At 40.4% G+C, this 13,289-nt stretch overlaps 1 protein-coding gene across 1 annotated transcript in view; it reads right to left on the bottom strand.

Moving 5' to 3' along the window:
* The window catches only part of SYNE1 (spectrin repeat containing nuclear envelope protein 1), a 286,933-nt gene that overhangs the window by 172,266 nt on the left and 101,378 nt on the right, over positions 1 to 13,289 (bottom strand). The window contains exons 35-45 of the mRNA XM_083434682.1: positions 11,303 to 11,530; positions 10,592 to 10,690; positions 9,762 to 9,949; positions 9,507 to 9,630; positions 7,993 to 8,159; positions 7,203 to 7,356; positions 6,294 to 6,922; positions 4,484 to 4,663; positions 3,558 to 3,708; positions 2,945 to 3,103; positions 1,235 to 1,417 (exon numbers count right to left, since the gene is read on the bottom strand). Coding sequence (XP_083290808.1) covers positions 1,235 to 1,417; positions 2,945 to 3,103; positions 3,558 to 3,708; positions 4,484 to 4,663; positions 6,294 to 6,922; positions 7,203 to 7,356; positions 7,993 to 8,159; positions 9,507 to 9,630; positions 9,762 to 9,949; positions 10,592 to 10,690; positions 11,303 to 11,530 — 2,262 coding nt within the window. The remainder of the gene's footprint in view (positions 1 to 1,234; positions 1,418 to 2,944; positions 3,104 to 3,557; positions 3,709 to 4,483; positions 4,664 to 6,293; positions 6,923 to 7,202; positions 7,357 to 7,992; positions 8,160 to 9,506; positions 9,631 to 9,761; positions 9,950 to 10,591; positions 10,691 to 11,302; positions 11,531 to 13,289) is intronic.

Here is a 13,289-nt window from a genome sequence, read left to right as displayed (position 1 = left end):
ACCCCAAAGAGAGGTGCCTGCAAGAGGCACCATTCGCCTGCAGAGCTTATAGCCAGGGCTGCTGCAATAAACAGCTATTCAAGCCTTGGGGAGGCAAAGACATCAGAGGAGGGAAGGAAAGAGGGACAGAGGCCAGTGTTGCTCATGGCACCCCTGACCGCCATTCAAGGCACCCCAGGGTGCCATGGCACACTGGTTGAAAACCACTGCCCTAAGTGCATTCTTTCCATATAAGTGAACAGCTGCCATTCATTACTATTAGGAAAAGTAACTTGGGTCATGGTGTCAGGAGTGCGTGCAGGAGCCAGGCCTGTAGCGCTTCACAGGACTGGGGCCTTCCTAAGTTTGTTCTGGAGAGGCAAGGTGCGGCCACACAGGTGAAGCCGCTTGGTAACTCACTGCACCTGGTGGCAAGAGCCGGGAAGGAATATAAGTGATATAAGGCCAGCATTTCCCTTCGGCTCTTCGCCACAGCAACACGATTCCTGCCTTGCTGCGTTTGGCTTCTTGCTTCCTGATCCTCGGACCTTGGCTTTCTGACTCTGCTTCTCGACCATCGGACCCCCGACTTTGTGACTCCTTGCTTCCTGACCCTCAGACCCCTGGCTTCTGGACTCTTGTTCCTGCTCCCACCCTGCCATCTTGCCCCCGGTCCCAATGTCCTCAGCCGGGCCTTCGATCGCCCATAGACTGGACCGTAACACACGGTGAAGCTAAAACTTCACTTCTGACCCCCACTGAAAGATAAATACTGTGGGAGTTTGCCATTTGTCCTTTTTCCATAGTGCCAAAGAGTCCTCAGTTTACAGAATCTCCCTGTAGCTCAAGATACAGGAAGTAGTGGTGAGTGCAACAGCATTGCTCACCTAGCTTTCCAATGCCAACCATTACTGAGAGGAAAAGGGAGACCAGCAAGGCAACAAGGAGTTCAGTGCAAGCATGGTGGGAGCCCCTGATGGAATTTGTGACTGCAACCACATTTTGTTGATCTCCCTGCTGCCTTGTCCCTACCCCTCTGTCTCTGGATAACTGGCAGTGACCCTTGGCATTGGAAGCCAGATGAGCCAACCACTATTGGATATAGGCACAGGATCTAGATAAAGGTAGATGCATCGTTCTCAGTACTCCTGACTTTTTCAATTCTGCTGGGAATTCTTCCAAAAGCATTTAACACCTGTAAATTGTGTGTATTCATTGGATGTGTATTTGTTGCCTGTTAACAATTTAACGGTACCTGGCATTCTTCCAGGAAAGCCTCGGTTCCCTGGCAGCTGGCCAGGTTGCTGACAATGCCATTCATCTGTGAGATGGAGTTGTTGCACCACCCATCCACATCATCACCAACTGCCAGGACATCTTCCCACAGTGACACACTGACACTCAGCCTATCTATGCTATCGTCAAGCTTCTCTGAAACCTGTTATGCAATGAAGAAAACAATTAGGGATATTGCCCGATTAAATAAATCTTTATTGATTATTCTAGTAAGTGTAAGTCAATTAATTGCTTAACTAATTGCTTAGTTCTGCTGACCCACCTGTCATTCTAGCACAGCTCACGTTGATTGCTAAGACAGACTGAGAACATCCTCCTGACTATGCCATCTGTATACTGAGTGACAAAGTTGCCAGATTCTTTGTTGTTCTTACAAGATCCAAGTGTGTTTTCAAGGACCGCTGCTTAGTCACTGGGAAAAGGGAAGACCTTCCTCAAGGGTTCAAATTTATCCTCATGCCAGAAACAGGAATTTATTTTAAAGAACTTGCAGCCTTGCTCAGGAACCTTTGTCCAGTTGCATTATCTTCACTAGTTGCATCAAATTATAGTGAATTTCTACCCTACCCCCTTCCTTCTCTAGTCATCACCACTAACCAGAAGCACACAGAGGAGCAGCAACCCTAACAAAAGGTAACCTTTGTGCTTCTTATTCCTCCTTGACCCGCACAGAGTGAGAGTAAAAAGCCAAGCTGCCTCTGTGGCACTGGTTCTGGGGGCTTGGTGTTAGCTAGTGCTATAATCAATGCCTCATTCTCCTCCTGAATTTCAAGGCTGACTGCATTACATAATGCACTGTGTGTGAATATATTGGTGTGCTTTTCTCTTGAAGAATAAGAGCTGTGTGGGGCACAATCAGGATTGGAACCATTACATGTAGGGAGGGGGCTTAACACTTTCCCTGATGAAAGCTTTCCCTTCTGAAGTAGCTATTTCCTGCCAGGAGAAGAGACGCACTTTGAGGAATCAAATTCACATTTCCTTCCATTTTATATAAATATAGTGTACTTAATAAACTGTTCGGCTGAGACTGCAGAAATCTGGGTCGAGACCCCAACTAGGCCAAGAAATTTATTGGGTGACAAGGAGCCAGCTCCTGTTTCTCAAGTCAAACTACGCACACAGGATTGTTGAGAACTGTATGGGAAAACTCTGCATATGCTGCACTGTGCTCCTTGGACAAATGATGCAATGCAATTCTGATAATTAATAAAAAAAAAAAAAAATCAAGGTGCCATGAATTCTTCATGGTATATGTATAATACAGGCCAAGTTCTGATTATATATAACCCTTCATTCCCATGATTGGACTCGCACTTCAGTTACTCACATGATCCAAAAGAAAAGCTACTTTGAAATCTCAGCATGCTCCTCACTAATAACAGCTCGTTTGTATTTAACTTTTTGAACTGCATCTCAAATACAGTGGTACCTCTGGTTGCGAATGGGATCTGTTCCGAAGCCCCATTCGCAACCTGAGCAGAACACAACCCGTGTCTGCACGTGCGCGGGTCGTGATTCACCGCTTCCGTGCATGACGTCTGCGCATGCGCGAGCGGCGGAAACCGGAAGTAACCCTTTCTGGTACTTCCGGGTCGCCGCGGGACGCAACCTGAAAACGCTCAACCTGAAGCAAATGCAACACGAGGTATGACTGTATACTGCTTACATCCAGCCATTTGTCCACAGTGCTGTCCATGTCAACTTTTACTAGCATGGGATCACAGTTGGGAATCTTTTTCAGTTCTGCTAGCAAGTGTTTTCCTTTGTTAGTGAAGGCATCCAATTCCTTCTGTCTGTCATTCAACTCATTTCTGGCTGCTTCATGCTGTGAACAGAAACATTCGCTTGTTACAAAAATCTGTAAACAGATTCACCATCCATTCTGCCTAATGACCTTTACACGTTACATTTTAAACTTTCCATCATGACCAACTTAGGCAACATTGATTTCAAGCAACTACTTTTATTTTGAAAAGGCCAATCTAGAGTTTTGCAATAAAGTTACTTATGCATTGTAGGTAAAGCAATGCACATATGTTTTACATTGCAGATACAGATCACAGTCAAGCAACTGCAACCAAACCCTACTGTTTCACTTGCAAATGTCTGCTATGCATTACCTTATCAGTGGACGTAGGATTACCTTCTCACGTAGCAGCTCATTGCATAAAAGAATCTATCCTCAAAAGTGAAGAATCGGCAGATGACTATAATCCTGCTAAAATGATTCACTAAATAATTACTACTGATTATTTTAGGATGAAAATATTTTAATTTACCTTTGATAAAGCCCATCTAACATCTTCCTGGTCCTTCAACATGGCTTTTGTCGTTGTAACATTGCTAGCAACCTCTATGGCTTTGCTTACTGTGGATTTCAGGCTCTGATATTCTCTTATCAGATCAACAAGGACACAACACTGCTCCTGCCTATGATGTGAAAAAAAAATGTGATGACACGTATGCTTTGTCTACTGTGCGCCCAGAGTATGATCATGCAGAATTTCCTGTTGCCTTGTAGTTCCCTTCCCATGATTTGCAGAAGCAGATATGAGGACATGCACTTTGATACAAAGGTCCAAGTAGAAAATGGAGGTACGTACATAAAGCAGCCGATAAAGCTGTTTTGCTCCTTTGAGCAGCCCTGTTCAAATGCTTGTGAACAGAACTAAATAGCCTGCAATTTTGCTTGCAGCAGTATGCTTGCCTTGACCACATAAAGTGGAACTGAGACTCTTGCCCTTCTCCTTGGTCTAGAAACCCGCATTTGGGGCAGGGGAAGGTAGCAATAGTGACCTCTGGCACAGAAACTTACAATAAAATAGTGACCTCTTCCAGAACCTTGGTAGTGTGTATTTTCCTGGCAGAGTTTGGAACTATCAATCCCAGAATCTAATAGGAGTGGAATAAAAACCTCTACTACTTTCTCCTGCTCCAAAGGTAAATTTTTGAACTAAGGGTAAGGGAAAGATAGGAGGTGCTTTGTGAGTGACTTTAAGCCTCTATGGGCATTCAAATGCTAGCAGAGCATGTGCCACCATTCAGCTGGAGTTTTTGCAAAGGCTTGACCCTCTTCAGAGCAACTTGCAGGGTAAACATGAAGGAGGATACTTATACCTACAACTCTAGCAGTGTGTATTAAGTCATTACAACATATTTATAAAAACCTTCAATGTTTAAATATTGCAATTAATTAAATACCTACTTTTCTTGAATAAGTTTCTTAGTATCCTCCCAGGTGACTTCCAAACAATTAATCTCCTTGTCAACCTCTTGAGCACGGTTTATATCTTTTTGGGCAATTTGTTTTGCTCTGCTCATCAGCCATTTTAGTTCATGCTGGTGAGAATTCAGTTCATCATCCAACTGATTAAAAATCCTTAATCTGTAAATCAACATATTTATTGCGTATTGTTAATTTGTTTTTAGGTTTCTTCATTAATAAATAAATAAAAATAACATCACAAAACAAAACAGACAAACAAAGCTACACCTCTGCAAACATATAATACAAAAATATAATACAAAATTTGGTTAAGCATCACAATAACATTCTAGAGCAACTGTGATGATATGAATCAAATTGTAATACGATATATACCGTATTTTTTGCTCTATAAGACGCACCAGACCACAAGACGCACCTAGTTTTTGGAGGAGGAAAACAAGGAAGAAAAAAAAATATTCTGAATCTCAGAAGCCAGAACAGCAAGAGGGATCGCTGCGCAGTGAAAGCAGCAATCCCTCTTGCTGTTCTGGCTTCTGGGATAGCTGTGCACCCTGCATTCGCTCCATAAGACGCACACACATTTCCCCTTACTTTTTAGGAGGGAAAAGGTGAGTCTTACAGAGCAAAAAAATACAATATTCTAACAGAGAGAGCCAAAGTGGTGTTTTTGTCTTCGTTAAATTTTTGTATTTATCCCATAATCTATACAATTTTATTCCTAATTACGTGATTTGTAATTCCTTTGTGTACTTTCACATTTTCATACCACGAATATTATCATGAACTTCTAAATCTAAGATATGTGAATTCTCCAATGTCATCCATTCCTTCAACCAACAAAGACACGATGCTTCATAATATAATCTCATATCTGGCAGGGAGTAACCTCCTCTCTCTTTTGCCTCTATCAATATTTTATTCTTGGTTTTTTCCCTTACCAGATATATTTAGTAATATCTTTTTGCCATACATTAAAACAATCTGTCTTGCCAATCACTGGAATTGATTGAAACAAAAATAACATTATTGGTAATACATTCATTTTTATAGTCAACACTCTACCTAACAGTGAAAGTTTCATTCTTTCCCAAAATTGCAAATTTCTTTTAATATCTTCCCAGGTTTTAAAATAATTATCTTTATACAGATTTATATTATTCGCTGTTAACCATATACCTAGCTACTTAGGAAAGTTAACACCAACCCCATTCCTGATGGACAGTGTACTTGCAAATATTTTCTGAAATTTAGTCTATTTTTGTCCAATGTACGGTAAGTTCTATTATTGTACCTGTTTTCCATACAAATGCCTTCACATCTTAAATTTTATATCCCGTTCCACACAAATATGTATGTCTTAAGCATTTGACATATAAAATATCTATTGTTTTGACAATTAACCTTATTACTTTCATCAAGAAATAGGATGAAGGGCTAAAACCAACAACTCCACTGCACCATCAACCTCAACCTAGACCAGCACCATCTTATGATGGAAACCTACTGACTGCTACACATACCTACATGCTTTGAGCTTCCACTCAGAATATAGAACAAGATCCATTGCCTTAAAAGCAAGCCCTATTGATACAACCATGTCTGTTCCAATTCTTTGGACTAAGACCCACAACTTAGATTTATAAATCAGGTCAATGAGACCAGACAGCAAAAAATAAAAAAATAAAATGCTATTCTCACTCAATACACAATCTTAGTAAGTGAAATGAGTTAAGAACCAGTTGAGAAAGTTATCCTCACGTGATGCATGCATTCCTTTTTGTTTTACCTTTGCTGAACTTCCTGAAGGCTTGGTTCATTCAGTCCTTCCTTGTCAGCCCTTTCTTCGATATCTTCAATGCTTTTTAAGAGCTGTTCTTTGCGTTCCATGACAGACCTGTGCAGAGCTCCCAGGGCTTCTGCTTCACTCTGCTTCGTTCCCAGCAAAGACTGGATGGACTCTAATTCTATGCAGATATTGTCGGCGATACTCCTGCAGGAGATTCTTTGCTCAGAGCTTCCATGTTTTAAATGATATTGTGCTTTAGTAAGGGATGTATCTAAACTGGCTGCTGTAGATTCCAGTTTGCTGACATCTTGAATAACCTCACTCAATTCCTTCTCCAGCACTTCAGATTTAGACTTGTCCATGTTTCCAGTAGTTTCTACCATCTGCCTCAAATGGTGAAGAACTTGTGATGCAGCAGTATGAAGCTCTAAGAAGGCCTTCAGGTGGGGCAAAGCATCTTGCCTGCGGCTAATTACCTGACTGGCCTCCTGATAGAGCTGGAGACAGTCTTCCGCCTTATTCTGGAACACACTGTGATCTTCTGGCCGACTGAAAGAGCACAGCTTTTCAACATGACTCTTCAGACTCTGTAGTTCTTTGAACTTTCCTTCCACTTCCATTCTGTGTTCCTGTTAAGTTGAAGGGTAGGGAATAAAAAGTGTTATAAAGCAAAAGGAAAACACCTCTTCTTGGCATAAGCCTTGCTTAGCACTGCCAGCAAATTTGATAAAGTCATTTGATGTTACTAAATTTCTGCTCGTTTCCTCCCCCCCCCAATTCTGTACAACTTCTTTTATTACAGGCAGTCTGCCATTTACAAGCATTCAATATGTGCACAACCATGTATACACACATCATACCAGACCCAGAAGTGACCCAGAAATGTCATAAAGATGTCACTGAATTTACCTTATTGTGACATACAGCAGGCTGTTGATCAGCTGTATTTATTTCAGATGTAGCATGTAGTTTACCAAGAAATTGCTTAATCCAGTCAGAAAAACTGAGGAGTAGCTCATCGTATTGTCTATGCTCAGCAACAACAGACTGGAGGAAATTTATCCTGGAAGATGTTGAAATTAACATTTTCATTTTTATCTTGACTTGGTCAGAATTTTTTTTTAGTTAAGGATGCAATAAAAAAAATGTTACATATTCAATTATGTAAGTAATGTACAGCACAATCCTCTGTGTGGGAATAAAAAACACAGCTGTGGGAAATAATAATGATAAACAGGTACAGCTAATCAAACACAAAGTTTGCATGGCTCATCCCTGCAGGGGCACAGACAAATAGGAGAGCTGACACAGTGAATAGAGAGATGTATCACTCGAAAGTAACATCTTCTCTTTCAGAGTGCATTCTCAAATAAACCTTTGTTGGGGAGCTGACCAAGTGAATGATCCCCACATTGAGGTTGTATAAAGCAGTTCCTATAACCTACTCTGTTGCTCAAAGTAGACATTGTCTTGAACTTCAGAACTGAATGTCTTCCATGCAGAAAACAGAAAAATGCCAGTGATTGTACATATGGGTTTCTTGGATTGTTGTACTCCCCACTTTAGTCCCCATCACACAACATAGCCCAGTGTGTGATTTCCATTACATTCACCACATTAACTTGTGGCATTCTGCATTCTGTCAGTGATCAGCATCTGTTTGCGAGTAAAGTGCTGCTATTTAAACAGAAACACAAACCTTTTGTTAATTATCTGAGGTAGAGTTTTCCATCTTCTATCTAAGTCTTCCAAGTCTTTTTTAAGCGTTTTCACACTTTCACTGGAACTTGTTTTAAATAGTGATTCATTTAACTGCAGTAGGCTGGTATACAATGAAGCATAGGATGCAATATCAGATTGCAAATCCTGAGAAACAAATATATATATATCTTAGCGTCAACCCTTTAATATGTAAATATTATAATTATAACTTTGAACCAAACACATCTAGAGAAAGTTAAATTGTAAGTGGCTTAATTTTGCAGTATTTAACGAGGCATTGCAATTGACTGAATTTATTATGCAAGTCTCAGTGCTCATTGCTGAATATTGTCCTGAATTAGTTTCCTTAAAACAATACTGGAAATGTATAAAGAAAATTCTAACAACAAAATTCATATTAAAATATAATTATTTTAGATTTAGAAAAAGTAAAAATAAAACACCAAAAATATCTAGAAATCAATGATAGCAAATAGAAACAACAAACATTAGTTTGAGAGCAATGTGAAACCATGCTTACTGAAATCCTCAGGGTGGCTCGAAACAAAGGGTGCCATTGCTAGGATTGATTTTTAACTGCTGTGAGGCCTCCTACACGTTTGGCAACTGTAACAAATCTGGTTTGCCAAAAGCATGACAACACAGAGCTGATCTCACACTGAAATATATTACAGAATTTGGTTCCCTGTTGGTTTCACCAACATGAAAGTATATGTCACTGCAATTTGGGTGAAAAGTAATCAGAAAAGGATGCTGAGTTTTGAATGGTGGTGACATTTGATATAAAATGTTGCATTTGATATTTTATGTGTGTAGATTATCTGTTGAATTCATTTACTAAGCACGGGATCACCAATGTTTTTGAATCCATGAGCATATTTGCAAACAGAGAAACTGTTGTAGGCATCATATATGTTACTGAGGCGAGGTGTACACAACGTGTGGCTACTAACCCAAACACTTCTTTTGGCGGTCCCACATAGGCAGTCAAACAAGAGCTTTGCTGAGACCCTGGTGGGTTGCATTCAGCTTGATGGACCAGAAATTGTGTTCGCTTCAGGCATTCCAGAAACTGGGTAAATCAGTACCTAATCCTTGTCAGCACAAAGATTACTGCTAGTGCAATGGGACTTCCACCCCTCTGCTCCCTCTGAATTCACCCCATGTCCTCCTCAAATCTGCTCTGGATGGTTGGGGGACCCCATAACAGATATAGTATGTGTGTCTATTCTGTTGCACAAGCAGAAATCCTTGCATTACGGAATTGCTTGCTTAGCACTATGTTGAATACAACCCTATGTCTTGAGCTCGTTTCAGTGAGCAGATTTTAAAATTATGCCTTAAGCTTAGCTCCTTTCAAGCATTCAGTGGAAAGCTGCCACGAGTTGCAGGTCTACACATTGTTTTGTAAAACAATAATAGCATGTAATTATTTCCCAGTATAACCTACAAGGACAATGCAAGCAACCTATGCCAACCCACAAAACTTACTTGGACTAACTGCAGCTCACTTTCCACTTTGACTCTGTCGGCAGAAACATGTTGCTCTGAAGGTCTGGCTGCAGCTTCACACCTTTCTAGCCAAATCGTGAAGGCGGAGAGCTCCTTCTCCTGTCTACCAGAACACAGGCAAAATAATAATAATAATAATAAAAGAGCTCATCAGTTCAAGTCCCATGAAACCAAAAGCTGGGAGACAGCTGCAGATATTTTTTCTGCCTGCATATCACACAGTGCTTTTCTCACCTCTGCCACTGTGCTAGGTGAACCTCTAGCGAGGCCTGTCTATCTTTAGCTTGTCTCATAACCATTTCATGTCTTTGCTGAAGCATCAAAACATCCTGGGCGGCTTTTTCTTTGTTCATGATCTTGCGAGAACCAGATGACAGAGAGGCCAGTGTTTGGTTCATTTTTTCCAGAACTTGACAGAGATCCTTATTTAATTCAACACAACAAAAGAGAAGACAATTACCAACCCCGTGGCCCTCACATAGTCTTGAACATAGCTAGAAAGAAGTAGAACTAATTATGCCGTGGCTTTATTTAACTCATCCTCAAGTGCAGTAATGCCAGAAGGTGTTCAGGCTTGGCTGGTTGTATAACTGCTCAACCCAGGCTGATACTTTGAGGTTACAAGGCTTTATTGATGGTGGCACCACATCATGCAAAACTATCTATAGTAACACCACTATGCTGTGGACAAAAGGCAACTGTTGTCATATTTAATTTTTTCTGGAAGGCTGAATTGGGGGAATGCCTCTCTGCAACACTTACAGCTTTCTGATTAGCCTTCTTAAGACTGTCTTAGGGCAGTAGTGTTACTGGGTGGAACTGAAATAATATCTTTTTTAGCTAACTTTCCCCCACCTATTCTGTTAGTCCTGTTGACCACCCCTGCTCACGCTTGTTTAAAACAAATGGGGCTTCTCTCTTGCCCCCACAACACCAAGATTGCTGATTGCAGAAGTAATGTTCAACCAAGATTTCTTCAGTTGGGTGAATGTTGGCTACAGCCAGTACAAATACCTCTTCCATGCTAAACATGAAACTAAGTAACAAACTTTATATATATTTACCGTAACATTATGAAGGGCCTTGTAAGTCTCTGCTGAGGAACAGCATGAAGTATCAGTCTCTGCCAGTTTTCCTTCATATCTGCACAGCTCCTCTTGGGCCTAAACCAGAGAAATTAAGAAAAAGTACTAAATATTTACAAAGTTACAAATATCTACACATCTATGCATGCTTATTTGGTAGGAAATCCCACCGGTACCCCCACTCCAGTTAATTGTGCTCAAGGTAGAAAGCTCTGGGCTGCAGCCAACTAAGTTCTACTCAGAGTAGACACATTGAAATTAATGGACCTATGTTAGTCATGTCAATTAATTCCAACAGATGTACTCTGTTGAGTAGGCCTAGCATTGCATCTAACTCTTTGGAGGAAAACCTTACACCCGCAACTGGACCAGATCCAGCTGAAGTTGGTGGGGCTTACTTCTGAGTAGACATAGACAGTGTTACACTCCATATCCCCAACAAGAATGGATAATTTAAAAAATATGGTGACACTTTCTGTTCTGCAGGCACATCAGTCTAGTTCATCTTGGTTTTAGTCTAGTTTTAGCATTACATTACCCGCAGAGGATTGCAACTCATGCATACAAAATACCCCATTAATTCAAGTGTGTACAACAGAAAGTATTTCTTTTAAGTGCACTTTTTGAGGTCTTCCGGTACATTTAATGGCCACTCTCTTCTGAGTGACAGAACAAGTTTATGTTGTCTACCTTTGCAAAGTTTTCTTCAAATTTTTGCTGTACTGATGCCTTTCCAGTCACTGAGCCTTCCAGATGCTGTGTACGGTCCCGGAGTTCTTCCCAATACCTTCTGATCTGTGTCAACTTGGCTTTGATATGTGCTGATTCTCCAGATGTAAGATACTGAGAAAATGACTGAGCATCCTTTTCTAAGCTTGGGATTTCATTTTCCTTGTCGTCTATTTCTTTAATAATGACCTAAAATGCAAATAAAATTGTACGTAAAGAATCTATAGCATGTGTTTATTGCTTTCCTGCGAGCCATGCACATACATAGGAGTTAGTTACATTTGTTCTTGGGCGACTTCACACATTGCAGCCACCACATGAAACCAATTTAAATAGTTCCAAATAGCAGCTGCAGATGGATGGTGAATGATTCACAAATGCACGGGGCTCTCTCTGTGGAGAGCAAGCAGCACTCCATTGCAAATAGTTATATCGCTTTGTAGCAGGAAAAACAGTAAAGACAATTAAAGTTTTAACATGATCAGCATATTACAAACTCAGTAGTTAGTCATGCTGTGGTATATGTATGGAATATACAGTACTTTTTTCTATAAAAAATATTTAGGGGTACTCTCATTTTCCTACTCATATTGAAAAACTGCTCCTCAATGAGGCCAAACTTAGATTCTCAAAATGTTTGGGGGTATGTGTAACCCTGCGTCCCCTCACAGAAAAAAGCACTGGGCATATATCACAGCACTGCATTATCAGTAACTATTTAACCATTTGATTTTTAATATGCAGATCATGTTAAACAATAATTGACTTTTACTAGTTCTTGTGCTAGAAAACATTGTGCCTCCCCCATAGTATGTCAGAAAAATTATGAAGTCAATCTTTAAGATGATTCCATGACAATTCACTAGATTTAAGTTTCCAGGTATGCATTTGGAGTTAATCAAATTATAACAGGTTATTGTTTGTCAGTATTTTCACATGTCCTGTGGGAAACACTCTGACTGCTGTTGTAGCCAAAATATTTCATCTTTCTGTAAAGCAGGTAGCTGTTATATAATCTTACTCCCACACTCATCTTCTAACATGCAGCAATAAATGGAGAGTGTAGGTGGCTTTTGGACTCCTGCCTACCAACCATTATTGTGACAATAACTATTGGCATTTCTCCTGGTTTATGCGCCCAGCCAGGCTAACATGAAATTATCCATTTATCCTCTTTCACCTAGTGATTCTGTTAAGCATCTGAGAAGCAGAAGGGATTGTGGGCATTTTGCTATGGGCTCATTTTGTTCCACAGAAAAACAATCCAGGTAACTGTGTGTGTGTGTGTGTGTGTGTGTGTGTGTGTGTGTAATCATAGAGTTAGAAGGGACCCTGAGGACCATATAGTCTAACCCCCTGGAATGCAGGAATATGCAGCTGTCCCTTACGGGGATCGAACCAGCAACCTTTTCATTATTAGCACTACACTCTAACCAACTGAGCTAACCTCATGGCAGGCTTAAAAAGATCTAACTTTAGTTCTCTAACCACAGGGTGCTATACTTTTGTGAGGGGAATACTGCTCTCAAACATAACTCTCACAGTGCCTCCAAATTACAGTTCTTGGGATTTTCTGGAGGAAGCCATGACAGTTAAAATGGTATAAAACCAACATAAAACAAAAGGCAATGACAATAGGTGCACAAGAGATGTATATATAACATGTCTTTCTCTTCTAGGAGTTCACAATGCAATTAAATATAGTGTTCTTTAAAAAGGCTTCTTGAATTACTGTTAATGCCCAAAACCCTTTGAGGGAAAACTCACTTCATCAGAGGAATTTTGAAAATATAACAGTGTGGTTTGGATGCTAACTTCCACTCATGGAAGAGTGGAAGGAGATTTTCTCACACTATTCCCTTTTCAGCACCCTGAACTCTCCAAAATCCGGTCATCGGTAACCCTTAAGAAATGATGTGGGTGGCTCGCTCCCTTACACGAACCAAGA

Source organism: Podarcis tiliguerta (assembly GCF_965153285.1).
Source record: "Podarcis tiliguerta genome assembly, chromosome: 3".
Classification (NCBI taxonomy): Eukaryota; Metazoa; Chordata; class Lepidosauria; order Squamata; family Lacertidae; genus Podarcis; species Podarcis tiliguerta.
The sequence above is the reverse complement of the archived record's forward strand: the minus strand, read 5'-3'. Positions and strand labels throughout refer to the sequence as shown.